The 26,452-nt window shown below is 37.3% G+C and overlaps 3 protein-coding genes across 5 annotated transcripts in view; 1 reads left to right on the plus strand and 2 right to left on the minus strand.

Moving 5' to 3' along the window:
- Positions 1-26,452, plus strand: part of LOC129943510 (trafficking protein particle complex subunit 1) — a 145,877-nt gene that overhangs the window by 95,865 nt on the left and 23,560 nt on the right. The window lies entirely within an intron of this gene.
- On the minus strand, positions 4,913-18,860 carry LOC129943508 (lysosomal Pro-X carboxypeptidase). The gene is made up of 8 exons (XM_056053011.1): positions 18,596-18,860; positions 18,076-18,488; positions 17,914-18,019; positions 17,727-17,830; positions 5,697-5,842; positions 5,360-5,634; positions 5,154-5,298; positions 4,913-5,083 (listed from the first exon to the last, which is right to left on the minus strand). Exons 1-8 carry the CDS (start codon positions 18,754-18,756, stop codon positions 4,973-4,975), a joined length of 1,461 nt encoding a protein of 486 aa, XP_055908986.1. The 5' UTR covers positions 18,757-18,860; the 3' UTR covers positions 4,913-4,972.
- The window catches only part of LOC129943505 (NADPH-dependent diflavin oxidoreductase 1), an 80,610-nt gene continuing 79,164 nt past the window's right edge, over positions 25,007-26,452 (minus strand). For 2 of the 3 annotated variants that reach the window (XM_056053009.1, XM_056053007.1), the window contains exons 5-6: positions 25,603-26,242; positions 25,007-25,522 (exon numbers count right to left, since the gene is read on the minus strand). In XM_056053009.1, the coding sequence (XP_055908984.1) occupies positions 25,243-25,522; positions 25,603-26,242 (920 nt within the window). In that variant the 3' untranslated portion in view covers positions 25,007-25,242. The remainder of the gene's footprint in view (positions 25,523-25,602; positions 26,243-26,452) is intronic. The other variant, XM_056053008.1, reaches the window with a different exon arrangement.

A 26,452-nucleotide genomic window follows, 5' to 3' on the forward strand; every position in this document is an offset into this window, starting at 1 on the left:
TGCAAAGTTTCAAATATTTCTTTGCATGTGAGGCCCGTAAATGCTTTCCTAAGATTTCGCAAATAAAAATTCTTAAATTACTCCAAATACGAAATTTTCTGATAATTGACGTTTTCTCCGAGGTGAAATATCAGCATTATTGATTAATCGATTGAATTTCATCATCAAGCTGAACTTGTTATTCAAAGCATTGGATTTTTACTTCAAAAACTTTTACAGTCATGTAAAATCTACAACAATAGGTTAGGTTTAGGTTTTGGAAAAATATGGTTTCTAATTTTTTGAGTCCAACGAAAGAGTTTATGAAATTGTACGATTAGGATCACATAGTGATTATCCCTGAGTAGATTATCCAAATTTTGTGTTTATAATTAACGGGCACTCAAGGGGTTATTAATACCCCTAACATGTTAAAAGCAGTATTCATATGAGCGCGGCCAACGAACGACGAAAGAATTACAAAATGTGAATTTATATAAGTTTGAAGACATATTTCCACACAAATTCTTAACAAAACGATAACAATATAGTTTCTATTTGATGTATGATGCATACTTGAACTTTTCAATATAATATATTAATAAATTTAAGAAAACAAATTTATTCGTCACGAAAAAAATTGCATTTGATACGAACTGTCAAACTTTATTCGCGTTCCACACTCGCAACGAATAAAACAATTGTTCGATCAGCGTTTTTAAAAATAAATATTCAGTCGTGAATATACCCGCCGCAATAAAAAGAACTAAAGCACTAAAGCACAAAACTAAAAATTTCTTTTTCTTTAACTCGCGTACTTAACCTAAAAAATCATTCTTGTTTTGGTTTCGGTGGTGAATGGTGTTTGCCTGTCAAACTTCATTCGCGACGAATTAAAAATTCTCATGTGAAAGAAATGTCAAAATCGACTAATATTCGTTCATTCGTTGGTTGTTGGTCGTGCTCATGTGAATAGTGCTTAAAGGTTAAACATAGTGCGAGCTTTAGGAAAATAGGAAAGGAATTAGGAGGTGATACCGGTGCACATTGGTCTTAAAGTTTTGAACGTCAAAATGATAGGGAAAAACAGAGCTGGGTAGAGCATTCCACATTCTCGATTTGCGGTTAAAAAAAGAATCTCTATACTTGACAGTACGTCCAAAATTGAGCTCAAGGTTAAACTGATACGCATTCCTAAAAATACGTTTATTACGGCTGAATTGTTTGATGGGGAAATGCAACTGGCTTATTCGATAGAACACTGTTTATAAAAATATCGGAAGAACAACGAAAGGCATGAAACATTGAGGCGTTGTTAGAGTGACGTAATTGTTTCGGTTATAGTTCTATCACCTATCATTTATAAAGCTCTTTTTTTCGATCATGTCCAAAATACTTAAACTTGTTTTAGAGGCACCTGGCCCTAAAATATGCCATTTATTTTCAAGTTTTGGGCGTATGAAGGCTTTGTAAATTACAGCCAGATAAGAGGGAGTGGCAAATTTCTTGCTCTTTCGAAGAAATCCTAAGCACCTAGCAGGATTTGGGTATGTCAAAGTCTTTCAGTACTCTTGCAGTACTTCACGAGTGCGAAAGAATCGTTTACGCTCTCAAGTACAGAAATTTAATGTTTCGAACATGACCGTTGCATGTCTTTCTAGTATGTTCAAAATTATTCCGGTTTTACTCAGGATTGTTGGCTTTATAAATCAGCTCAAATCAAACTTAGTTCAGTTTGGGTTTGATAGACTTTACCCTATTCGGGATAAAATTTCTTATTCCATAAAGAAGTAAATTTGTAACCATAACGACGCTGAAATCCACGTCACTATCAAGGAAGCATTGTGACTAGTTAAAGTTCCTGTAGAATTCATCGAGACCGTTCCAGTTGACTTTCTCATATTGCAAATGGTCTGATGTGCCTAGAGAAACAAGTCTGGGGTCGCGTAGACAATATAGGGTCAGTTGAAGTAATTGGGGACAGTTTTTGCAATTTCAAAGAGACACAAATTTAGAATAAAAAAAGTTAATAAAAGCAATTTTGAACTTCTAAAAGTATTACACTTATAAAATAGTGAGAACAGTTAATAATCTAATAGCTAAAACACGTTACCTCGAATATTAAGTGTTTTGGTGTTTTCATTCCCCCCTCCCCAACCAACGCAAACGAATAAAGGACAACGAACTTCGGATATGCACGTGGAATGTTAGGCCCCTTAACAGACCACGTGCGGCCGCAGAATTACCGGAGGCCCTAGAACGATATAAAGCAGATATCAGCGACATCCAGGAAATACGATGGGATGGGCCGGGCAAAAAGAGGATGAAAAACTGCGACATTTACTATGGTGACTGCTACCACGAAAACCAACAGCGCTTATTTGGATGCGGCTTCGTCATTGGAGCCGGACTTAGGCAAGAACTCTTGAGCTATAGGTGCATCAATGAGCGCCTCATGACCATACGCATCAAGGCTTAATTCGGCAACATTAGCCTGATATGCGCGCACGCCCCCACAGAAGAGAAAGACGACAACACCAAAGATATGTTCTTCGAGCTCCTAGACAAAAAATATGAACAGTGCCCTAGCTACGATACTAAAATAGTCCTGGGCAATTTTAATGCCAAGCTAGGAAAGGAAAACATCTTTGGTGGAATAGTCGGGAAGAACAGCCTGCACGACAACACTTCCGACAACAGATTCAGGCTTATAGATTTTTCTGCGGGGCGAACCGTCATGGTAGCCAGTACGCGTTTTCGACACCCCAACATCCACAAAGGAACTTGGACTTCTCCAGATCAATCTACCGTCAACCAGATTGACCATATTGCGATCGACGCCAGACGTGCTTCCAGCATTATGGATGTACGAACTCTCCCAGGAGCTAACATCGACTCGGACCACTACCTCGTTGTTGGCCAAGGTAACACTTCGGATTTCCAGACCCAAGGCAAAACAGGGAGGTGCTGGGAGAAGGTACAACTTTGAACGGCTACAATCGCCAGAGATCGCCAAATCCTTTTCCGACCGAGTTATAAGTAACCTCTCTCGAAGTTCTCTGCCGCCAACACAATGTATCGAAAACCAGTGGCAATATTGCAAAGATGCAATCAGAGAAGCCGCCTCTGATGTGCTGGGTTTCAAACAGCCACCAACAAGGAACCCCTGGTTTGATGAGGAATGTCGGCAGGCAAATGCAGCCAAACAACAGGCACGAAAAGCGGCTCTGCATAAAAGGACGAGAGCTACTCGTAAGCTCTATGAGCAGAAGAGGCGAGAGGAACGCCGACTTCTTAGAAGGAAAAAGAGAGGACATGAGAAGCTAGCGGTCAAAGATGTTGAGAGGTATAAAAGCAGGAATGAGGTTCGAAAGTTTTATGAACAGGTGAAACGAAATTCACAGGTACATAAACCTAGAACCGAAGGCTGCAAAGACGGAAGTGGAAACATCATAGTGGAGTCGCAGTCAATGGTGAGGATATGGAAGGATTACTTCTGCAGACTGTATAACGGCAACGACGAATCGAATTCTGCTGTCAGGCAGGATGGTCCATTCAACATAGACGACGAAAGCCAACAATCCCGGTCCTCCCGACTTAGGCGAAGTAAAGATTGCCATATCCCTTTAAACTGCACCAGCTATAGAGGAATCAGTCTACTTAACATCGCCTATAAAATCTTCTCTGCCGTAATATGTAAACGTCTAAAGCCCGTCGTCTACAACCTGATAGGTCCTAATCAGTGTGGTTTTAGACCAGGAAAGTCCACAGTTGATCAAATATTCACATTACGGCAGATCCTGGGAAAAACTCAAGAACACCAAATCGGCACCCACCATCTTTTCATCGATTTCAAGGCCGCATATGACAGCATCTACAGGAACGAGCTGTATAGAGCCATGTCTAGCTTTCAAACTGCTCCATAAAGGTTGGAAACAACTTAACAGAACCTTTCGGTGTCAAAAAAGGTTTTAGACAAGGTGATGCGCTGTCATGTGATTTTTTTAACATCGTGCTTGAAAGAATAGTGCAGAGCTCACACGTCAACACTAGAGGCACTATCTTTCAAAAGTCTGTCCAATTACTAGCATATGCTGATGACAATGACATAAACGCAGAAAACAACACCAGCGCTGGGATCCAGCAGAATAACTCTTGCTAACCGCTGTTTCTTTGGACTAAGAAAGCAATTGAGTGGTAAAGTCCTCTCTCGAGGGACCAAAGTGTTACTATATAAGACCCTTATCATCCCCGTCCTGCTATACGGTGCAGAAGCATGGACCATGACAAAAGCGAATGAAAGCACCTTGGGTCGGTTTGAGAGAAAAGTTCTCCGTTTGATCTACGGTCCCGTATGCATCGAAGGGGAGTGGAGAAGACGATGGAACGACGGCTGTACGGGCTGTACAGTGACGTAGACTTAGCCAGAAGAGTAAATGTCCAACGACTAAGATGGCTGGGTCACGTAGAGCGCATCGAAACCAATGCTCCGGCCCGGAAATTCTTCGAATCCGCACCCACAGGACAGCGCAGTAGAGGAAGGCCACGGATCAGGTGGCGCGCACAAGTGGAAGGTGACCTCACCCAACTTCGAGCTCGAAACTGGAGACATCTACCTAGGGACCGAGCTAGATGGAGAAGTTTGTTGGGTGAGGCCCTAGTTCACACAGGACTGTAGCGCCACCTTAAGTAAGTAAGTTCACTGACGGTAAAGTTGGGTAGAGCATAAAAAAAGTATGGGCACTCTCGTCAGCTGTCAAAAGAGTTTTAAAATGCGCTGCTAGGGGCTCAGCTTCGAGAGTGTTCAAGTTCCCGAACATTTCTCCAAAAGGTCTTTGAATACTTAGATTCAGCTAGACTTTTTTGCTACATTTTTAAGATATTCATATTTTAACTCTGCACAAAGAGTTTATTTTGAATTAAAAAGTCCCCATTAGTTGAATTCGAGAAATGCAATGCATTAAAGCTTTATTAAAAAAAAAAACATAAAAAACTAAATCCTAAATCTTCTTCTTTCTTTTAGTTTTGTTGAATAAAAATCTGCAATCCAAGATTTGATAATTCGAATTTCACGTTTCCTTGCCTCGATTACTGATATCGGATCCTTAGAAAAAAAAACAACATTGATTGAGTTCATTTGATGATTTATAAATAAATGTATATGAATGTACTACCTCAGGCATTGCTCCTCGCAAATCCAAATGATGTGCTCCTTCGGGTATAATTATGATTGTAATATCATCATTTGTGGTCTTAAGTACACCACCACCGCTCCATGGATCAAGAAGACCATTGCTGAAAATTATCTTGCCATATGATCTTAAATAAAATAAACAATCAAATTAAATGTACATAATTTAATATTTCTCTGCAAACATACTCAATGTGTCTCCCACCAAAACGTATCAAAATCTCATCTTCCCTGGGTCGAATTTTGAATTTCTTAAAACATTTATCTGAATAGGCTTTAAAGTCCCAATCTTTCTTCCGAAACATATTGCCATCGTCTTTGGAACACATCGGCATAACCATTTCATTGCATGTCTGAATATCCCAAGCTGAACCTCCCAAAGCTGGAGAATAGGCCGATTTGTAATCTAGACACTTGGATTCCCCATTGAAATTATAATAAACACTCAATGCGCTTTGAAGTGCCTAAATGGGAAATAGGAGTAGAAACAAAAATTGATGCAAAGTTTGGTCATTGGAAAGCTTACCTCTAGAAGTTCCTTATCCTTGTCATAGGTCTGAGACAAGTAGAAACAGAATTGACGAACCGGATAAGCAGGTAATGGAGCTAAGAATTCATTTGCATAGGGGTAGTTGGCCATGGCCAGATTACCGTAAACGTCTTCCAAATAGTCTATAAATTAAAATAAAACCAATAAAGATATTAACTTTAATTAAATTAAATTAAATTAAATTAAATTAAATAACAAATTAGAAATTTGGTTCATCAATAGATTGTTTTCACCTCTTTTCACCTTTTGATAGTTAAAGAGTGAAGATTGTAAGAACATACAATTTATAAATAATTAAAGCGATGTTTAAAGTAAAAAATACTTAAATCACTCTTCCCTATATGAATGTACAAATTTAAAGAAAATATCACCCAAATCAGTCCGATCTTATATTTTTAACTTGACGTTTTAATTGGGCAGGTTCAGACAACATTAGGGACTTCATTTGCAGTCAACTGCATTCTTTGAAAAACATCATCAATTGTCATTGTGACATAAGTTCACTTGACTTGATAGTAATGGAGATGGAGATTTTTCTTGACTAACTTTCTTGTCAACTTTCCAAAAAAATTGCTTGGCAGCTGGCCAATCAGATACTAGAAACTTTCTTTACTTTCAAGTCCCTTATGTCACTGCATTCTTTGAAGGTATATTTTGACCAAGGCAGCTAGCTAATTTTTCAAGTGTCATACATTTCAAACTTGGAACTTCACTTCATAAACCTCTGCCTTCAGTTAATAGTACAAAAACTATCAAAAACATTGAATTCTACAAAACACTCCTCATGAAAGCTTCAAGTCAATAATACTTAAAAGGAATCTTTTCCAATTTGACAAGCAACCCTTTAAAGAAAAAAATATTAAATGGAATCGTGCAGAAAATAAATAAATCACAGAGTAATATGTAACGACTTTGTTGGCGTAAAGGTCGATGCTGGTATGCTGGTACCACTGTAGCTCGTCGGTTGGGGTGGTTCTTTGACCTCCTAATCGTTACAAAAATTAATCATACCAGTCTAGGGTACCTATAGGTATTAGTAGGTACGCGAGTGATATTACTTTACCCTCCCTTCCATTGTCGTCTTACTCGCCTAGACGACCCTTAATATTGGTGTCCTTATTTACTTTCTCTTCATCTTTCTAGTTTAGCCACATTCATCTCTTAATAAAAAAATTTACCACTTCATTTCAAATTTATAATATACATTATTTAACTTTATTGACTTTCATTTTCTTCTTATTGTATGTTTAGATTTTAAGTTACGTTACTTTCATATCTTTTACTATTTAAAGCTTACTTTATTAAGTTAAAAAATTGAAAATAAAAGTTTAATAAAAGTGATACAAAAATTATAGATTAATCCCTGTATTAAATTATTCGGGATGAATTCAAGTACGAGATATATGTAATTTTTAGTAATCTGGCGTAAGTTAATATTTAAATTATATCAAATTGATTAAAGACTCACCGGAAACGAAGTAGAAGTGGCCACTGCTGCTTGTCGATCGGTGTTGAATTCGTTGTTGCTATATCTTCTATTTTTCCTTATTCTCTTACTCCCGCAAGATTACTTAACACTTCTTTTCTTTTTTTTTTGCTTTGATCTTATAGCACTATAATTTTGCTTTTCTTTTTTATTATGACACTATAATTTTTATTACTTTTTACTTGCACTCTTATTTCAATTTGCACAATTAAAAAAACTAATTGATTAAGATTTAAAAAAAATAAATTATATAAAAAAATTTAAATTATATAAAAAAATGAAATTGCAGCTAGCTGGATTTGAACTGTAGGACCTTGGCTTGTTAAACACTTCAAACAACGAGCTAACCAACTAAGCTATCTTCTTTGTTTAAGATGGAGTGATGATTAATTTCACAAAATTTCGACCAGGTTACTTAATAACCTGGTTATCCTGTTTAATGATGATTAGACAGCTACTAATATTCTGCGCGCCTGATATTTATTGGTTACTTCAAGTCCCTAAGGGAATTTTAGGCTTTTCAAGTTGCCTGTAGGAAAATGCCTGTTTTAAAAAAAACTTATTATTTTAACAAGAAAATCTAAAAATTTTCCTTCCGTTTTCTTACCTCACTTCCTATTTTATAATTTTTTTCTCAGTATAAATGTGATGGACGTATACCGTCTTTTCCTTTTAATTTTAAATTTTAAATTGAATTTGAATTCAACTTCTATATATATATGTATACATTCAAAATTTTAAATTTGCACTATGGATAAACTGATCGTTGCTATGGTCGAAAGGAAAAAAGACATAACCAGGCTTTTGAGCAATGTAAGTACCTCCGAAGGCTCGAAAGTTCGCTAATATTTCTTTGTTCTTAACGCATACTTACAAAGGTCTTTGTTACCAAATTCATAAACTAAAAATCTTTTTCAGTTAAAACGTTTTTTTCTGCCTAGTGTGAGTTTTTCTCAATTCTGCACTTTTCAATTGAGAGAGAAGGTTTTTCATATTTCCCTTGACTTTCGCTCTGAGTTTGTTAACTTGGCAACATTCTCAAGATTCTCTTGAGTTTGTCGCTAAGGTTCCTACTTATATTCTACTACTTTTCAATTTTGCCCATCCCTATTCCGAATGTCCTCAGCTGTCAACTTGACAATTCAATTATTTATTAAATGTCAATAAAGAAATTAGTTTAGCTTTGAATGTCGTGTTTATTTTTCGAATTTATTTAATTTAATTCATTTTTTTAAATAAAATCGGTTACAGGGCTATGCTGGTTTCTAACAATGAATTGTTGGAAACTACGCATATGAACCCACGAGTGTTTTCATCAGTGTAAACTTAGTGTTCAATAAGTAATAATTTTTAAGTGCGACTAGCAACTAGATTGAAATTGCCTCATTCTCTGACGCCAACTCGGTCGCATTGTTTTTAGTCATTGACCTATGCCTAAATTAAATTTAACGTGGGAGCCGTACCTAACTCCCTGATGTCTCAAGCCGGGCTACTATCAGATAAGTATTTTTGTACATTTTAGGAATGATAAGACATTCTTTGTGAAAAGTTTTTTTGTTTTTCAGGTTACTGCCGGATATCCTTGGCATGAAAAATCCCTATGGGTTTTCCTTCTCTGGTTTCAAGTTCGTACATACACGAACCAACGATTCTTTTCACTCTGGATTTTAGAAACTTGGGTAGCAGTTTAGCATTGATGCCTTGCACAAATTTGCTTTGAGCAAAGTTGCGGTGGAACACTTCCTGTCCTACCCTAAACAGGACCGGCTTTGCACGTAAATTGTATGTATTTTTCGATTTTTGATATGCTCTATCTAAATTAGTTTTAATTTTGTGATGTGCTAGACTTACTTTAGCTTCTTTCGGTAAATACATTGTATCGTGATTGTTTAATGAATTTATATCCCGTAAAATTTTATAAGTCGAGGCGTGCGTAATCATATTTTGATTAAAAAGTGCAAAGTAGGGTTGACACCCAATTGAATCGTGCACGTCTGACCTTAATGCACACGCTATGCTTGACAGTTGTAAGTCCCAGTCGTTCTGCTCCTTGGAAATGAGTATCCTTAGTTTACTGAGGATATTTCTATTCACTCTTTCCGAGTTATTCGCTTGCGGTGAATACAAAGCAGTTTTGAGATGTTTGACCCCATAAGCATTCAAGAAATTTGCGAATTCTTTCGAAACAAATTGTCGGCCGTTGTCAGAATGCAATATTTCAGGCGTTCCGAACTGATGGAATACATCACATTCTAAGAACCTAATTATCTTGGCCGATGTAGCTACTGACAAAGCTGTTAAAAAGACAAATTTCGAAAAGTGGTCTAACACAATTAGGATATAAATATTTCCTCGTTTTGTTCTTGGATAAGGGCCTAAAAGATCTATAAATAAACGCTGCATTGGTCTTTCTGTTATAGTCTGGTTCTGGATTGGAGCACGAAGAGTTACATTGGGAGCTTTTACTGTTTTACAGATGTCGCAATCATTAACATATCTTTTTATGTCCAAAATCATTTTTGGCCAATAGTACTTTTCACGAATTCGTGCGTAAGTTTTACTAAACCCACTATGTAAAGTTAATTTAGTTTCATGCGACATCTGTATGACTTGTTTAGTTAAAGAATCTGGGATCCAAAGCTTCCACCGGGAATCCTCTTCTCCCCATTCTCCAGTTCTAAACCTAACGCGCCTATATACATATTTGCCCGAAACAACTAGGTCCGGTAAAGACTCTTGGTTATCGGTGATGTTCTTTCTCAATTTGGAATATTGCTCCGAGTCAAAGTCGTCAGCGTTCAAGTCCACTTCTTCTCCTATTACATTTGCTGAAATCTCTTCGCAGCTTACTTCGGATGGCTGAATCAGTATGCCTTCCATGTCTACTCGCGATAAGGCGTCAGGTACAACATTGAGTGATCCCTTTCTGTGCTCAATAGAAAAGTCGAACCCTTGTAGTTCAAGGCTCCACCGTGCTAACCTTCCACTCAAATCTTTGAGTGACATGAGCCACTTAAGACTTGAATGATCTGTAATCACTTTGAAAGGTGATCCCTCAACATAGGCACGAAACTTCCTTATGCTCAAGACTGCATCAAGGCATTCTAATTCAGTCACTGTGTAATTTTTTTGAGCTTTGTTGAGTTTCTTAGACATGAAAGCGATAGGACGTTCATTCTGACTCTCATCAAGTTGAAAAAGAACTCCACCGATTCCCTCTGATGAAGCGTCGCATTGAATGACGAAGGGCTTTTTGAAATCGGGTTGACTCAAAACCGGGGCTGAAGAGAGAGCTTCTTTCAGCTGGTTGAAACTGTTAAGCGCTTCGGCACTGAATTCAAATTTTTTTTTCTTAAGACAATCAGTAAGTGGTGCTGCTAATTCTGAATAGTTCCTTATAAAGCGACGATACCACCCCGTGAGGCCTAAGAATCGTCGAACTTGCCTTTGTGAGTTAGGTACAGGAAAATTTACCATCGCCTCGATTTTTTTTCGGGTTCGTTTTCAACGTTCCTTGTCCCACTATGTATCCCAAGTATTTTATTTCCCGCATGCCGAATTTACTCTTATCGAGGTTTATGGTTAGGTTTGCCCGGCGTAAGCACGATGCTACTTCTTTTAGGATACTAATATGACTTTCGAAGTCAGCGGTACATATTAAGAGGTCATCGAGGTATAAGAACACATTTTCTCTCAGGCGCGATGGCAAGACCTTGTCGAGAGTACGGCATAAGGTTTGAGCAGCATTGCTTAGACCGAAAGGCATAACCTTAAATTGGTAGAGTGGTCTACCAGGAACCGCAAAAGCCGTTTTTGGTCGTGATTGTTCCTCTAAAGGAATTTGCCAATACGCATCCTTGAGATCTATACCTGAGATAAAATGTGTATCCTTGATGCGACTTAAAAGACCGTCTACGTGTGGCATCGGGTAAGCGTCCTTAACTGTCACCGCATTAACTTTCCTAAAATCGAGACAAAGACGAACTTTCCCGGGTTTCCTAACCAAAACCAATGGGCAACACCACGGAGAGTTACTCTCCTCGATAACGTCTAATTCCAGCATGCGGTCTAACTCTTTGTACACTTCTTCTTGCCGAACCGGAGACAAAGGGTAATGCCGGGACTTGATTGGCGTTGCGTCCCCTGTATCGACAACGTGAAGACCTAGGTGAGTTTTTCCTAAACCTAACTCAACAAAGTTGGGAAACATTCTTTTAACTGCTTCTAACTTAGCTCTTTGTTCCGCAGATAACTCAACCAACTCTGCATCTTCCTTGAAGTTGAATTCTTGATCTTGAGCAACACAGGCGATTTCACTGATTTGTGGAACTAAGTTGAACTCTCTCCAAAAATTCATTCCCAAGTAGACGTTTTGGGTTAAGTTCGGGATTAAATAAAAGCAAAGAGTTTTTGCAATACCATTGTATTTGGTGACGATATCACAATACCCGACAATGTCGTGTGAACTACCATCAGCCGTGCGGACATGATTTCTGTAAGGCTTAACCTTGGCACCAATTCTTTCAACTAAGTCAAAACAATCTTTGCCCAAAGCTGAAATTGATGCCCCGCTGTCTAACAGTGCGAAGTAAGATTCTTCGTTAAGACGTACGTTTACGTACATCCTACTATCGCCTTCTAACGAAATTATGGAGTCTACAATTAATTTACGGTAAGCCTTACGATTCTTGTATCGGTCTCTACACTTTTGAATTTTTCGGCTAACTAAAGTTTCTTTCTTTCCAAAAATTTTAGCTCTGACTTTTGCATAATTTAATTTTCGTTCATGCAAAGAATTATGTGAGAAATGGAGAACTGGATGGCTAGAGATTTCTTGATTTTCAACATTTTTTAAAGTTTGGATTGGATCTGAGTTTGAAGTTTTCATGGGTGATTCACTGAAGCCGTCTTTTCCTAGATGTTGCTTGGAATGCGAATCTTTTTCAGTGAGTATGCTATTATTATTATTTATTGTTTTGAAGGGCCTGCAAGATTTTTCGTGGGACGGTTCTCCCCGCCCTTCTTTTCGTCCCGACGAAAGTTTTCCGAGTGCTTATTATTGCACTCAGGAGTAGAAACTCCCTTAGCCCCGCAAAGGAAACAAAATAAATTCCTCGTATGAGAAGGACAGTTATAAAAGGAATGCCCTTTATCGTCGCAGTTCCAACAGCAAAAAGTACTGCTTGATCTATTTCCGTGAAGGATAGCGGAAATTTCTTCATCTTTTTTTTCCGACTTATCGTCTTCTTCCAAGACTACCTCGTGTACTGCCTTGGGGCATCTTTTGGCTAGAAATTTCTCTGCCTGTCTGGCTTTCAACCTTAGTTGCTCCAAAGTTTTGACATCCGAAGACAACAAAATTTCCCCAAGTTTATCTTTTGCGTTATTTCTGAGCACCTCTAACAACTTTTTGCTGTCAAACGGCTCTTTCATACGGTCGTTGATTGTAACGACTGCGTTGTAATACTCGTCGAAAGGTTCCTTAAAACCTTGCTTCCGAGTGAGTAGTCGCATGTAAATGTCGACGTCACCCTCAGGTCGACCGAACTCCCTACGCATTTCTGCTTTGACTTCCTCCAAACTAGCTTCAGTATTTTTTTTCAAGTATCTCCAATACCATTTATTGGCGTTGTCCTTCAAGAGGACATGCAAATTTGCAACGATTTGCTCGTCTGAATAACCTGAAGACTTTTGCATGCGGTTAACTTTAAATAGAAAATCTCCAATGTTTGAAGACCCATCGTATTGGATACACCAGCGATCTAGACGACATTTGTCTACGGCATTGGAATTGCTCACAGACAAATTAGCAAATTGTCTTTCTAACGGCGATCTAGTGGCCTGTCTCTCGTGAGACGAAGAACCGCTTACCGGTGCTTCTATAGTATTTTGTACATTATGAGATTTCTCGAAACTCTCTATGCGTTTATTGACGCTTTCCATAAATTCTTTCATCTGCTGGAAAATTCGCATTTGATTGTCCAGCAAACTTCTATCTATCCTATCGAGTAGGTCTTCTTGATCCATCGTGCGGGCCCTATCTATATTTTCTTGACGTCTATTAAGATTGTCATTATCCTGTAAGGCATTGTTTTCTTCTTGATTAGCGCCTTCATTCGCTACACCTTGTATCGATTCCCTATTATTTGACATTTCCGGACTATTATCTACGATTATCGTATTCAACTCCCGCGAAAAATCTAAAGAATTGTCTAAATTGAATCGGTCAATTGTAGTATTAAATCGCCTTACAAAATCCTCGAAAGTTGCTTCAGATATAGCTCGAAGATTATTCCAACTACTAGCTACACTTGTTCTGGGATTTTCCTGGCTCATGCTATTGAGCCTCCTCGTTTTCAAAAAAGATAAATGTAATTTTAAATACTAATTCTAAAAAAAAACTCGACTCTGTTTTTCAAAATGTATTGTTCTCTCCAGCAGGCTTGCAACTTATTCAAATTCAAACTAATTTTGTGTCGCTGTGAGATACAATTATAGTTTAATCACTGAATGATTATTAAATTAAACAACTTATTTTAAAAGTATTATCTATAAATTGATAATTATTTGGATTTCTTTTTCAGAAAATTTCATAAAACGTAAGGAGATGAGTGTGACTTCACTATATAAAAGATGTGTTGAAAGGATTTAAAGGACACCATTGTTCTACGAGCCGAAATGAAATCAAAATTTAAATATTCTAGTGGTATGTATCTGAAACTATATAAAAAAAATAATATTTAGACAAAATCTCTTTCCCAGGACACCAACGGACGAACCTTTCATCTGCGATGACTCTGGCAAAAATAATTTATCCTAGTTAAGTTTAAAAATGAGTATTCTGTTGGAAGCACTTTTGAAGACGCTTTCGCTTCCGCGAGTCTACTTCCAACAAAATCTCTAAGCAAGGGCTAATTATTCGGTCGTTTGAAAACCAATCTTTGATTTATCAAAGACTCGAACCTTAAGTTCCTTCTTGTGTTTTGTTTTTTTGAAACTGCCATATCAATTTAAACTTCCGGTGGCAACCGATACCAAAATATACTTTCGAGTTATCGTGACTCACAAGAAATTTAAATTGAATTAAACTGGCCTTTCAATTTGTTAAAAAAAATACTATTGTAAGCTAAAAGAAATGTTAATAAAATTGACTAATAATTAAAATGTAGAAATTTGATGTGGCTCAAAAAAAATGTCTCTAGCTTCGCTATCCCTGATAGCGGCTACACGTTATGGGCGCCATTTTGTAACGACTTTGTTGGCGTAAAGGTCGATGCTGGTATGCTGGTACCACTGTAGCTCGTCGGTTGGGGTGGTTCTTTGACCTCCTAATCGTTACAAAAATTAATCATACCAGTCTAGGGTACCTATAGGTATTAGTAGGTACGCGAGTGATATTACTTTACCCTCCCTTCCATTGTCGTCTTACTCGCCTAGACGACCCTTAATATTGGTGTCCTTATTTACTTTCTCTTCATCTTTCTAGTTTAGCCACATTCATCTCTTAATAAAAAAATTTACCACTTCATTTCAAATTTATAATATACATTATTTAACTTTATTGACTTTCATTTTCTTCTTATTGTATGTTTAGATTTTAAGTTACGTTACTTTCATATCTTTTACTATTTAAAGCTTACTTTATTAAGTTAAAAAATTGAAAATAAAAGTTTAATAAAAGTGATACAAAAATTATAGATTAATCCCTGTATTAAATTATTCGGGATGAATTCAAGTACGAGATATATGTAATTTTTAGTAATCTGGCGTAAGTTAATATTTAAATTATATCAAATTGATTAAAGATTCACCGGAAACGAAGTAGAAGTGGCCACTGCTGCTTGTCGATCGGTGTTGAATTCGTTGTTGCTATATCTTCTATTTTTCCTTATTCTCTTACTCCCGCAAGATTACTTAACACTTCTTTTCTTTTTTTTTTGCTTTGATCTTATAGCACTATAATTTTGCTTTTCTTTTTTATTATGACACTATAATTTTTATTACTTTTTACTTGCACTCTTATTTCAATTTGCACAATTAAAAAAACTAATTGATTAAGATTTAAAAAAAATAAATTATATAAAAAAATTTAAATTATATAAAAAAATGAAATTGCAGCTAGCTGGATTTGAACTGTAGGACCTTGGCTTGTTAAACACTTCAAACAACGAGCTAACCAACTAAGCTATCTTCTTTGTTTAAGATGGAGTGATGATTAATTTCACAAAATTTCGACCAGGTTACTTAATAACCTGGTTATCCTGTTTAATGATGATTAGACAGCTACTAATATTCTGCGCGCCTGATATTTATTGGTTACTTCAAGTCCCTAAGGGAATTTTAGGCTTTTCAAGTTGCCTGTAGGAAAATGCCTGTTTTAAAAAAAACTTATTATTTTAACAAGAAAATCTAAAAATTTTCCTTCCGTTTTCTTACCTCACTTCCTATTTTATAATTTTTTTCTCAGTATAAATGTGATGGACGTATACCGTCTTTTCCTTTTAATTTTAAATTTTAAATTGAATTTGAATTCAACTTCTATATATATATGTATACATTCAAAATTTTAAATTTGCACTATGGATAAACTGATCGTTGCTATGGTCGAAAGGAAAAAAGACATAACCAGGCTTTTGAGCAATGTAAGTACCTCCGAAGGCTCGAAAGTTCGCTAATATTTCTTTGTTCTTAACGCATACTTACAAAGGTCTTTGTTACCAAATTCATAAACTAAAAATCTTTTTCAGTTAAAACGTTTTTTTCTGCCTAGTGTGAGTTTTTCTCAATTCTGCACTTTTCAATTGAGAGAGAAGGTTTTTCATATTTCCCTTGACTTTCGCTCTGAGTTTGTTAACTTGGCAACATTCTCAAGATTCTCTTGAGTTTGTCGCTAAGGTTCCTACTTATATTCTACTACTTTTCAATTTTGCCCATCCCTATTCCGAATGTCCTCAGCTGTCAACTTGACAATTCAATTATTTATTAAATGTCAATAAAGAAATTAGTTTAGCTTTGAATGTCGTGTTTATTTTTCGAATTTATTTAATTTAATTCATTTTTTTAAATAAAATCGGTTACAAATAAATGGTCGCATTCACAAAGCTAGTGGCTACGTAGTCAAAATTCAACTAGCTTTGTGAATGCAAAAATACACTGGAACTGTCATATTATTGACAAACGCAAATATATAAAATAAGAAACATTTTTTGATTTGATAACTTTAACTTATCTTTTGTTAATTCCAATTAAATCAAATTTAAGACACAATTTAAATGATTTATATTTTTATTTAAATTTATTTCATTTTGAATTCGTGTTACTTTACCGAGCAGCTGATTGTAAAACATCAAAATCATTCTCCACTAACTTTGTAGCCGAATTTTGTACACTACGTCGGAGGGGAAATTTCAACTACTTTTGTAGTTAGATTTAGCCAATCAGAATCCCTTGACTACGTAGCCACTAGCTTTGTGATTGCGACCAATGTCAGCTTTCAGCTGAATGACAACTTATGATAAGCTGTCGTTTTGACATAAGTGGATTTGACTTGATAGTTAGGGAGTTTTTTCTTGACTAACTTTCCAATAAAGTTGACTTAATTGGATGGCAATTTTTTGGCTGGCTAATCACGTCCGAAAACTTAAATATAACTCTCATCTCTGGGCTGGTGCTCCAGTAACTTATTTAAGCCTCTTGGACAGTATTCAAAAAAGTGCTTTTAAAATTATTGGTGACATTAACATCATCAACTCGTTTACATCACTTGAACAACGACGCAAGGTTTCTTGCCCAACCTTTATTTAACGTTATTTTAACGGATTATGCTCTAGTGAAATAGCCAGTTGCATTTCTCCCCTTAAACAATTTGACCGTAATACCCGCGCTTCTGGGAATGCCCTTCAGTTTACCCTTGAGCCCAACTTCGGCCGTACTATGAAGTACAGAGATTCTTTTTTTGAGCCGTACCACGCGAATGTGGAACGCCTTACCACGCTCTATCTTTCCCTGTCATTGCAATGTTAAGACATTTAAAACCAATGTACACCGACACCTCCTATCCAACCCTTCCCTCTTTTCTCAATGCTCACACTGTGTCTTTGGCATATTAAAGGTATACAAAACCCTTTTAGTGTTTGCTAAATATAAAAAAAAGTCTTACTTTCAAGTCCCTTATGTCGTCTGAACCTGCCCAATATCATCCAAATCATCAATTGCAAAATTAAGCCCAACAACATTAAAATGTTCTGAAATCCGGCATGTGGTCTCTGAAACAAGTCCGATCTTATATCAATCTCATATTTTTTTAACTTGACGCTTTAATTCTCAGAGCTGCTGGCTATTGGCTTTTTTATTTGATCGCTTTTTAGTTAAGATCTTAAAATATTTAGTAGGTTAGTTTATGTAAATTTGTATCTAATAAAGAACAAACTATTCAAGAACCCTTTCTAATTCGTATTAAACATATTAATCAAAATAATTTGTATATGTATGTATAGGTAACTAAAAGAAAAAATACGAACCAAAAAATTCTTCGATGTCATCGGGCTTAGTAATTTCCTGGCCCTTGCAAAATTTAAACCTCGAATTAAGCTCCGACCGTCCAGTGTCATTCGATGCAAAATTTCTGTGGACGGAAATGCAATTAATTTAAAGAAAAACATTTTAATTTAACTGAGCCACACAATAAAATATATTATTCACACTCACTTGAGAACATTCCAAGATTTCTTTATATTATCGCTACAATTTGAACTCAGCGATGTCTTAAAAACAGAAGTTACAATTTTTGTAAAAATGTCGCATGGTGTCAGATCTAAAACATATAAAATTAATTTCCAACTATTTTACAGGGAGAATAACATTATGAACCTTTAAATTGCCAAATTGGTGCTGATGCCGCTAGTGCTCCCGTCACAGTTTGCGGATACTTCATCCGGAACCATGCTGCTAACATTCCTCCATATGACCCACCAATGGCAATAACCGGTCTGTCATTTGCACCACCTGTAATCTCATTCAAAAGCTGAGCATAGTCGGCCAGAGCTTGTTCAGCTGTAAGAAATCCAAAATGCTGTGGACTATCGAAGGAGGCATTCTTAAATGGCAACGACTTTCCGTAATAACGATGTTCGGCAAATATGATTAATGCGCTTAATTGTTGTGCATTCTCCCATATGAAGCCCGTGTTTTGGGCAAAGAGTTCAATGTCACCCTCATTGCCACAATAAAATAGGATCGGAGTCGTATTATCATTCTTCGAATATTCATCATTAATCAAATAGCTATTCTCGATGGATGACAACAGCGTCAGCAGCAGGCAATTGGAGTGAAATTGGAATAAGTGAAAACGATAAGCATAGATTACAACGAATATTAAATAAATAATTACCGCATTGAAAAAGTAGCATCTGTCACGTAATTGAAATGATCAACTGGAACATTGTCCAGGTATTTTTCTTTCCAGGAATATTTTGCTTTTGCATTATCACTAGCTGAAGTTATCAAGATTAAAACCGAACCAAGAAGAGTAAGTCCGAATATTTTGAGCATTTTGCTCTGGACTTAATATAATATTGTGCGCAATTAAATCGTAAGCAGAGACCGATCACGATCAATTCGTTTGTGCTGTTGAATGAGAACTGATCTTGTGTGTCTATGGTCTGGTCATCTGGGTATCAAGATTCTAGATCAACGATCGCTCACATTGGGGTGATTAATTTTTTAAAATAATAATAATTTTTCCAAAGATTATGTATTGGATTTTCAAAAAAATGAAAAAGTAGTTTTTTTTCTTAACTAGAAATAAGGTATCTTCATGAAGTACAGTACCCGTGGCATGATGGTTAGTGCGTTGGACTGTCAGTCGTTCTTCGACTTTCAGAGAGATTACAAGTGTTACAAAGTGATTGCTAGTTAATTTTAAATTAAAAAGTGCATTTGCAGGGTTTTAAATTTAAGAAGGCAGTAAGCCACAGTTTTAAATATGTAAGTAATCGTTAGTCCAGTGGAGGTGGCGTCCGAATAGAGCCGTTCTTTGACTTCCAAAGAGTGAAGAAGTGTATTTTATATTATAAACGGTGATTTTTTAAGAGCTTGAGAACTTTAAAAAAAAAAACGCATAAAATTTGCAAAATCTCATCGATTCTTTATTTGAAACGTTAGATTGGTCCATGACATTTAATTTTTGAAGATAATTTCATTTAAATGTTGACCGCGGCTGCGTCTTAGGTGGTCCATTCGGAAAGTCCAATTTTTTGTAACTTTTTCGAGCATTTCGGCCGGAATATCCCGAATTTCTTCGGAAATGTTGTCTTCCAAAGCTTGAATAGTTGCTGGCTTATTTGTGTAGACTTTAGACTTGACGTAGCCCCACAAAAAATAGTCTAAAGGCGTCAAATCGCATGATCTTGGTGGCCAACTTACCGGTCCATTCCTTGAGATGAATTGTTCTCCGAAGTTTTCCCTCAAAATGGCCATAGAATCGCGAGCTGTGTGGCATGTAGCACCATCTTGTTGAAACCACATGTCAACCAAGTTCAGTTCTTCCATTTTTGGCAAAACAAAGTTTGTTAGCATTTAACGATAGCGATCGCCATTCACCGTAACGTTGCGTCCAACAGCATCTTTGAAAAAATACGGTCCAATGATTCCACCAGCGTACAAACCACACCAAACAGTGCATTTTTCGGGATGCATGGGCAGTTCTTGAACGGCTTCTGGTTGCTCTTCACTCCAAATGCGGCAATTTTGCTTATTTACGTAGCCATTCAACCAGAAATGAGCCTCATCGCTGAACAAAATTTGTCGATAAAAAAGGGTCGTGGGTTCGAGTCCCAGTCGGAGTCAACAAATGGTGAAGGAGAAAAGAGCAGGGGTATCGAAAGATACCTCTGCTGACACATGGGGTGATGCCACAACAGTTCCAGCAGCGTTACCGCAAATTACTGTAATATCAAGTTACACATCGGATCCGCAATCATCTGTTAAAAGGAAAAGGCAGACGTCTTACCTAGTAAAACGACCCAACGCAGCTTAGCGAGCAGTTTTGAAAGGAAAGCTACCGCTGCCACTAAATAATACAGGGATGACGTCAGAGAGTGAAGTCTCTGAGGGTGATGATTCGGAGACCGCCGAAAAACAGACATGAGAGCTTAACAAAGCCAGAGCCATTGACAAAAAAGGCGTTGTAGGTAGATGTTGACCAAATCCTCCAAGAAGAAAATACACTGATGCAAGCCCTGCAATCTAAAGGCAGCCATAAGTGAATTTGAAGAAACTGAATGAGGAAATGCAGCCACTCCTCAGTCCACCTAAGCAGAAGCAAGAGGCCCGCGGACAACAGAAAGGCAGAAGCAACAAAAACAACAGCAACAACAACCACAGCAGCAACATCCACAAAGCAAACCCGCTTCCAAAATTTCAGGAGGGGAGCAATTTAAAAAGACACCGCCAGCAACAGCAGGCTCAAGCCGAAAAATTTAAGACGGTCCTACTGAAGGGCATAAGTTCCTGCTCGGAACGGGAGGCGCTCTTAGCTGAGAAAAAGCCACCGACGATCTCGATTTTATCGGGGTCACGCCTTTCACTACGAAGTCCAGGCGAGGGGGTTATACGCTGTCAATGTTACTCGTAACATTATCGCCTAAAAGCAGTTTGGAGAATGTGAAGAGAATCGAATCCCTCCACTATCAAGCTGAACACTGGGACACATTAAAAAGGCATGACGATATTCTACAATGTACAAAGTGCCAGAGGTTTGGCTATACCAAAGCTAACTGAAATATGCAGTTGCGCTGTGTCAGGTGCTCAGAAAGCCACATCGAGTGCGATTCCAAGGTGGGAAATGAGCGGGTTGAGGATTTGACCCTGCTCAAGTGTGTCGTTTGTGAAAACCAAGGGCACTCGGCTAACTATAGGGGTTGCCCTAAGGTCCAACAAATGAAGCAAAAACAGGGCAGTCAATAAGCCGATGGAATTCGAACAAAAATTCGTGGATCCCAAAATCTCTTACGCCCAAATGGTGTCAGGGAATGGGAACACGAGACAGGCTCCACCACCGGTTGTCCCAAAGGCCCCATGTTTGTTGAGCATTTAAGGTCAACTAACAGGGCTGCAAAGTCAGATAAAGGAGCAAGGCAAAAGGGAAGATCATCTCTACTCTTTGTTGCCTGGCCTGGCACAATTTAGACAATAATGGGGGGTGCTGCCGGAGACGCGCCTAAATGTCCTAGCTGTGAATGTAAATCCACTGATTAGAATTGAACGAAGAGCCAACATGTTCCAATTGTTGAAAGACTACAGTCCCGATGTGTTTATGGCTAGCGAAACTAAGCTAATCCACAAACACAAACTGACTCATAAAAATTACAATATCGTAAGAAGAGATCGGCCCGACTCCACTCAAGGGGGCGGTGTCGCTTTCTTTATACGAAAAGGCATTATTTATAAAGTCATATAAAACAATGAATTGCGAAAGCTCAAGACACTAGAAGTTTGCGTTGTATGTATCTCTCTCACTCAAGGGAAGCGGATGTACATATATGATTGCGGCTTATGCGGCTGGAGCTCCGCAGGTTACTTTCTTTGCTTCAGAACTCGAGATTTTTGTTAGGGAACTGAAACTGAGCTTGGAAGAAAACTATTTCATCTTGGCCGGTGATTTGAACGCAAAACATGAAGATTGGGGAAATCAACATAGTAATCCCAGAGGTAACCATCTTTTTAATTTGATGAATCTTTACATCGTTTAATATAGCGTCGACCTGCTGGCTACTGAAAAGCCATCATACCCAAGCAGCGGCTCCTTTCTGGATATTTACGACAAAAGACTGACATTTACAGACAAAGTGGGGAATCACCCTCGAAACTGCAGACTACTGACAGTCGAGTACGACAGTGATCAATGCGGACTGGCTGGGCTGCTGTAATGAAGATTCCGAACGAACGCGTGGAGTTGGAGGAATACGTTGCAAGGCATTCTTACAATTACAGTAAGATGCGCTGGCTTCGTTTCCTCAACGCCCTAGCGAGAAAACTTCGTTCGAGTGTAATAGCCCCACCAAACAACAGAAACCTGACAAATAAAGAAATTGATCAACATTTACAACAGATGGACGAAACAATAAAACGAACGATGGAACGGACAATTCCAAAGTACAAAGAACGGGACCAAACGGACGCTTACAGAAATGCGACTATTGACGCACTACGTATGCACAAGAGTGGCTTACTGACAAGACTCAAAAACTTGTACAGACGACTTACAGACCCACACGACTTGGAGGTTAGGACACTGAAGTCATCAATAAAAAATGTCAATCTGTTGATTAAGGAGAACTACAGGTTTTCAATTAACAAGTACTGGCTAATGGGGCCGTAAGATTAGGTCAGTTAATTCCAGTGACCCTAGTATGTTTGCTAAAATGCTTAACGGTAGAAAGTTTGTTGTCAAAAGTGGCAATGTAACTTGGGGGTCATCCCATGTGATGGGTTCAAAAAATCGAATTTTCATAAATTGCTACTTTAATATGTCTAGAATATTGTAGTTAAGGGATTTTTCAAAATTCGAAGTCGTTTTAAAGATACAACAGGTCCATGGAAAAATATGGGGTAAAGTATCTTACATACATACTTATGTTGAGAATCGTGATGAAAAACGAATCTCACGTTCTGAGCGGCGCGTAAGTGATGCCGTTATAGAAGCCAGAATTGATTCAAGAGCTGAACAATCTGCTTTAAAAGAGTTCCAAGAAGAAGAGGAAGGAATACTCTATGGACCAGGCATCGTTGATTGAAAGGTAAGTTGATATTTTCATAGTTAAGAGGACTTAAAACTTTATTATAAAACTGTATTTTTCAAACTTTTCTCCATCATATCTCAAAAACGGCTTGATCGAATGACATGTAAACGCATGGAATGAACTATCAACAAGCAAAACTTTCGATTTTTTATAGCAAAAAACAAAAAAAAAACGAAAAACTCGCGACTTTTTTTTCGAATGTCTCCCAAAAGTCCAATTTTTGGTATATACCTTTATACCTTTACAAGTAGTATTGGATGAATTCAAGTCTGAAAACCATAAAATAAATGCTGGTGTGCCCCAGGGCTCTGTTTTATCTCCAACACTCTTTCTCATTTTTATTAATGATCTCCTGTCTGCAACATCTAATCCAATACCAATACTTTGTTTCGCTGACGATAGTACTCTTAGCTTTTCATATTCGTTTTCAGACTCACATCCCTCTTCTTCGGATGAGGAACTGCACCGACAAAATATGATAAGCTCATTAAATTCCGACCTAAACAGCATTGTTCAATGGGAATTAAGAACCGCGTGGAATTCAATGCTTCGTAAACCCAATGCTGCCTTGTATCGTTAAAGCGAGATATACCCCCATTGCCATTATCCATGAATGGCACTTGCACCAATGAGACTAAACACCTCGATATTCTCGGTATGTGTGTCACCAACCACCTCTTGTGGAATGATCACATACGCGATGTCGCCAAAAATGCCGCAAGGTGTTTGGGTTTCCTTAGGCGATGGAAGAAATATTTCACCCCTTTTGATCTGGCTATTATCTACATACGTCCAAAGCTTGGGTATAACTCCCATCTCTAGGCTGGTGCTCCTGCAACTTACTTAAGCCTCTTGGATAGTATTGAACGTAGAGCATTTAAATTGATAGATGATAATATCATCATAAGTTCATTTACTTCGCTTGAACATCGTCGTAAGGTCTCTTGTCTGACAGTTTTTTACCGTTATTTTAACGGCTTATGCTCTAGTGAAATAGCCAGTTTTATTCCTTCGTGCTTCTAGGAATGCTCATCAGTATACCCTCGAGCCCAATTTCGACCGTACTGTCAAATACAGAGATTCGTACTTAAGCCGTACTACGCGAATGTGGATTGCCTTTCCTAGTCATTGCAATATTCAGGAATTCAAAACCAATGTGCACCGACATCTTCTATTAAACCCTCTCTCCTCTTCCTAGTGATCACACTCTGCATAATAAGGGTAGTAATATCCCCTTGAGTGTGTTTATTATAAAAAAAAAGAGATTTGTCCAACCAACGGATCCGTTCATTACACCAAACATTTGTTCTCTAGAGAGGACACTATGTTAAAAAAAAGAGCCTTTGAATTTCTTGTGGTATGGGACAAATAGCTATGAAATGGTAAATATCGTTAAGGTCATTTCTTTTACAATAATTGCAAAGGAGAGGTAGATCTGACCGATGCGGAATATAATTCAATAGGTTGGTTGTTAAGGAACCACCTTTCTTCTCTCAACCTTCTACAGCTCCGTGCCTCAAATATCAGTATCTTTGTTGTCTCTGAGTTTATTTTAAGGTCCCAGATATTCTAGTACGTTTGGACCCTATTCATTTGTAGCTGGAGAGAAGATGAGTTATCCGCTGGCATAACCAAGTATCACAAAAACAAATTCCACCGCAGCACAGCTTAAGTTTTACATACAAATTTTTCGTAGGCCATTTTATGAATGAAAGCTTGTCGATTGACGGTATCAAATGCAGATTTTAAGTCGATAAAGCAAGCATACATCTTCTTTTTCTTTTTAGTGTATTTGTTAGCAATACTCGATAAAGGATAAATATGGTCAACCGTTGAAAAGCCCTCATGAAAAAAGAAAATCAAATATATGTTTTAGTTTAATCCTATCACGATTTCTATTGTAAGATTATGTGAATTTTCAATTCCACGAGCGAACCCACACGACCTATGCATGCAGTTTTAAACACCAATAAGTTAAATCTACAAGTTGAATTTGAGTATATTTCTCATTTAATTATAAATGCACTATATCAAATAAAGATAAGAATAAGTTCACAAAAGACTATAATTTGTATTGAAGTTATATTTAAATCGATTTATGATTAATATAATATGTAATGCTTCATTTTCAGCACTGTACAAAATAACTAATTTAACATTATAAACCCTTAAAAGAAATATCTAGTTAGAAAGTGTTCTAATTTTTTAGTTACAAATTAATAAAATATTCAACTATTTACGACCAAGTCTCTTCTTGATAACGATTTGTCTTTATCATTTTTTCAATGTACAATTCATCGTCTAGTAATTCAGTAAATGCTTCTTTGACTGACTTTGGCATATTGTTCGAGGATCCGGCAACCATAACAACTGCAGTCTTATTCAAAATAAGATCTTTCAAAAGCGAGCTATTATCCTTTATCAAATGTTGAACATAAACCTTGTTCTCCTGGTCTCGGGAAAATGCAGTAAAACACTTCGCTACTCCTTTTGCTTCAAAACGTTCAAAATATTCTCTGTAAAATTGAACAAAAGAAAACAACACAAAATCAAAAATACAATTACAAAGATTTGTTTTTTAGGTCGACTCTATTACCTGCAAAAATAATCCTTTTCTTTGTTTCTGCATCCGAAAAACACTATGGATTTAGCATCGGTATTGATTTGCGCCGAGTTCTCCCGCATCGCTATGAAGCTTAGGAATGGTGCAATACCAGTTCCAGGCCCAACCATAATCATAGGTGTTGAAGGATCTTTTGGAAAAACTAATGTACCCTGCTTAATTGTTCCTAGAATTTCATCCCCTATTGCTAGATGTTTTAGCCAATTAGAGCATAAACCGCGTCTTGGGGTAGATAGTTTAGTTTTGTACTCGACAACTGCCACCAATAGATCGAGAGTACCGGCTTCAGGAACAGAAGCTATTGAAAAACTTCGTGGTTGTATAATTTGAAAGAGTTCAAATAATATGGGCAACGTTAAAGCAGCTGTTGCATGTCTAAAGTCGTACAATATTTCTAATATAGATCTGCGTGGTCTATTTGCATAAGCTATTAATTCTTCTAAGCCCTCTGATGTTGTGAATTCTTCAAGTTTTTCCTTTTCCAGTTCGTCTTTGCAATTCAAAGCTAACAGCCCAAAGGCACTCTGTCTAGGCACGCAACTGAGGTCCCAAACATACTTTGCTAGTAGCCCAAGCGTAACTGGATGTTGATATGGGAGTGGTAGAGGGAGGTCTGAAAGGAAATACTAATTTTGTTAGAAACACAAATAATTCAAACAAAATATAAAAATAAGTTAACAAAATTTGTTTACTTTCCAAAGCGCTTAATCATCCACCACGATGGCACATACATTGGTGGACAAGAATTTAGCACACTTGTTAAGGAAAATAAAAACTATTTAATTTTCAATTTGTTTTCTTATTATGAAATTAATTATATTTT

The sequence above is a fragment of the Eupeodes corollae genome, chromosome 1 (genome assembly GCF_945859685.1).
Source record: "Eupeodes corollae chromosome 1, idEupCoro1.1, whole genome shotgun sequence".
NCBI classification, from domain to species: Eukaryota; Metazoa; Arthropoda; class Insecta; order Diptera; family Syrphidae; genus Eupeodes; species Eupeodes corollae.

What these genes read in the sequence shown, in the direction of transcription:
- LOC129943508 (XM_056053011.1), bottom strand. Translation starts at nt 18,756, where the DNA reads ATGCTCAAAATATTCGGACTTACTCTTCTTGGTTCGGTTTTAATCTTG. An exon ending in ACCAATTTGGCAATTTAAAG is followed by an intron (nt 18,020 to 18,075) that starts GTTCATAATGTT and finishes TATATGTTTTAG; the next exon opens with ATCTGACACCATGCGACATT. An exon ending in TGACATCGAAGAATTTTTTG is followed by an intron (nt 5,843 to 17,726) that starts GTTCGTATTTTT and finishes TTTAATTTATAG; the next exon opens with ACTATTTGGAAGACGTTTAC.